The sequence below is a fragment of the Blastocystis sp. subtype 4 genome, assembly GCF_000743755.1.
Source record: "Blastocystis sp. subtype 4 strain WR1 chromosome Unknown seqid_0825, whole genome shotgun sequence".
Classification (NCBI taxonomy): domain Eukaryota; class Bigyra; order Opalinata; family Blastocystidae; genus Blastocystis; species Blastocystis sp. subtype 4.
Window position 1 is genome coordinate 1 of NW_014568722.1, and position 1,437 is coordinate 1,437.

Here is a 1,437-nt window from a genome sequence, read left to right on the forward strand (position 1 = left end):
GTAACTCAGCAAGATAAGAACCGTCCTGACCTGTAATACCTGTAATCAAAGCAACCTTCTTCTTCTTTCCTTCTTCTTTCACTAATTCACCTGACATTTCAGAATGATTATGACCTACTGTCCGTCAATGATTCGATCATGAAACTTCCTCGAAACTGAAATGAAATCGATTTCATTTCCCCTCTCTTCTATTCATTCCCGTTTCTTTCGGATAATATGCTCATTTTCATTTACTATTCCTCTATTCATTTCCATTCCTAAAGGAACAAACAAACAAATCTATAATAAATCATATATCTAAAGAAACACTGAACACATCAGTTATCTTTGAACTGTTGATACTAGTTTCGAAATCATTCTAAAATGCCTACCTTTCGATTAAACACTTCAATCAGTTCCATTTCCTCTGCTTTCTCATCCTTCTCCTTTATACTTTGTATCACCGCTTTTCGAAGGGCATCCACTAATTCTACTTGTCATATCATAACATTTACTTACATCTAGGTTTTGTCGAATCAATTTGGCTACTTGTTTCTCGTATTTTGATCCTTTTGCAGTTTCAGAAACTTCCTTCTTCTCTACAGTCTCTTTCTTTTCAGGTTCCTCCTTTGTTTCCTGACGCTGCTTGGCAATTTCCTTTGATTTTTGCTGACGTTCCACCTTCTTTGCTTCCTTTTTCAACTCTTTCATCACAGATCGCTAATAATGAAAACAAGATACAAAACGAACTCGATCATGACGATAATTACGACACGCCAGGATTTGCTTCCTTTTCCATTGTTGCATCTCATCAAATAATTTCTTTGCAGTTTCGGTTGAGATATGGCAGAATTCAGAAATGTTCTTTACAAAGCCAGCTTCTTTCGTTGGGACCGTGTCCAATTTGCATAGTTGGTCGAATACCGGTTTCAACTCTTCATCCTTGTTCTCAAATGCCATTCGATCGATAATACGCAAAGTATCAACTCCTGCATTTTGAGATTTCTACACAATAAAAACGATACAACAAACTATACAGCTTTAGGATTGTATAATGCAGGAGCAATCGTTTTGATCGCTCTTTCACAATCCAGATGGTTTGAAATGTCCTGTACTCGCAATTCCTCGTTACATTCGCTACAATCAAAAGTAGTTCCACGACACTTATTCACATGTAATAATGCATTCTCCTTTCGGAAAGCTCGATGACATTTTGTACAAATCCAATACATGTTCTCTTATTCAAGTGTGAGGTCATCGCCACTTGGGCTAGTTGGGACCGAAGAATGTCGTCACATATCCCAACCGCAGTAACCACAATCGCGGGAATCCCGTTCATTTCTATTCATTCAACCACATATTCGCCCTAAAGAACTAGAAATGTCTGAAGGTGGTTTGTGTCTTCCTCTTTTGATTTTATAGTGCCTGTTGAAGTTCCTACTGAAGCTCCTGCTGAAG

General features: G+C 37.9%; 1 protein-coding gene across 1 annotated transcript; it reads right to left on the bottom strand.

Moving 5' to 3' along the window:
• Window positions 1-353: 353 nt before the first annotated feature.
• Window positions 354-1,211, bottom strand: JH06_5660 (hypothetical protein; the record flags this gene model as incomplete). The annotated part of the gene is made up of 5 exons (XM_014669241.1): window positions 354-469; window positions 495-699; window positions 730-984; window positions 1,017-1,116; window positions 1,144-1,211. 5 exons carry the CDS (start codon window positions 1,209-1,211, stop codon window positions 354-356), a joined length of 744 nt encoding a protein of 247 aa, XP_014524727.1.
• Between the last annotated feature and the right edge of the window lie 226 nt (window positions 1,212-1,437).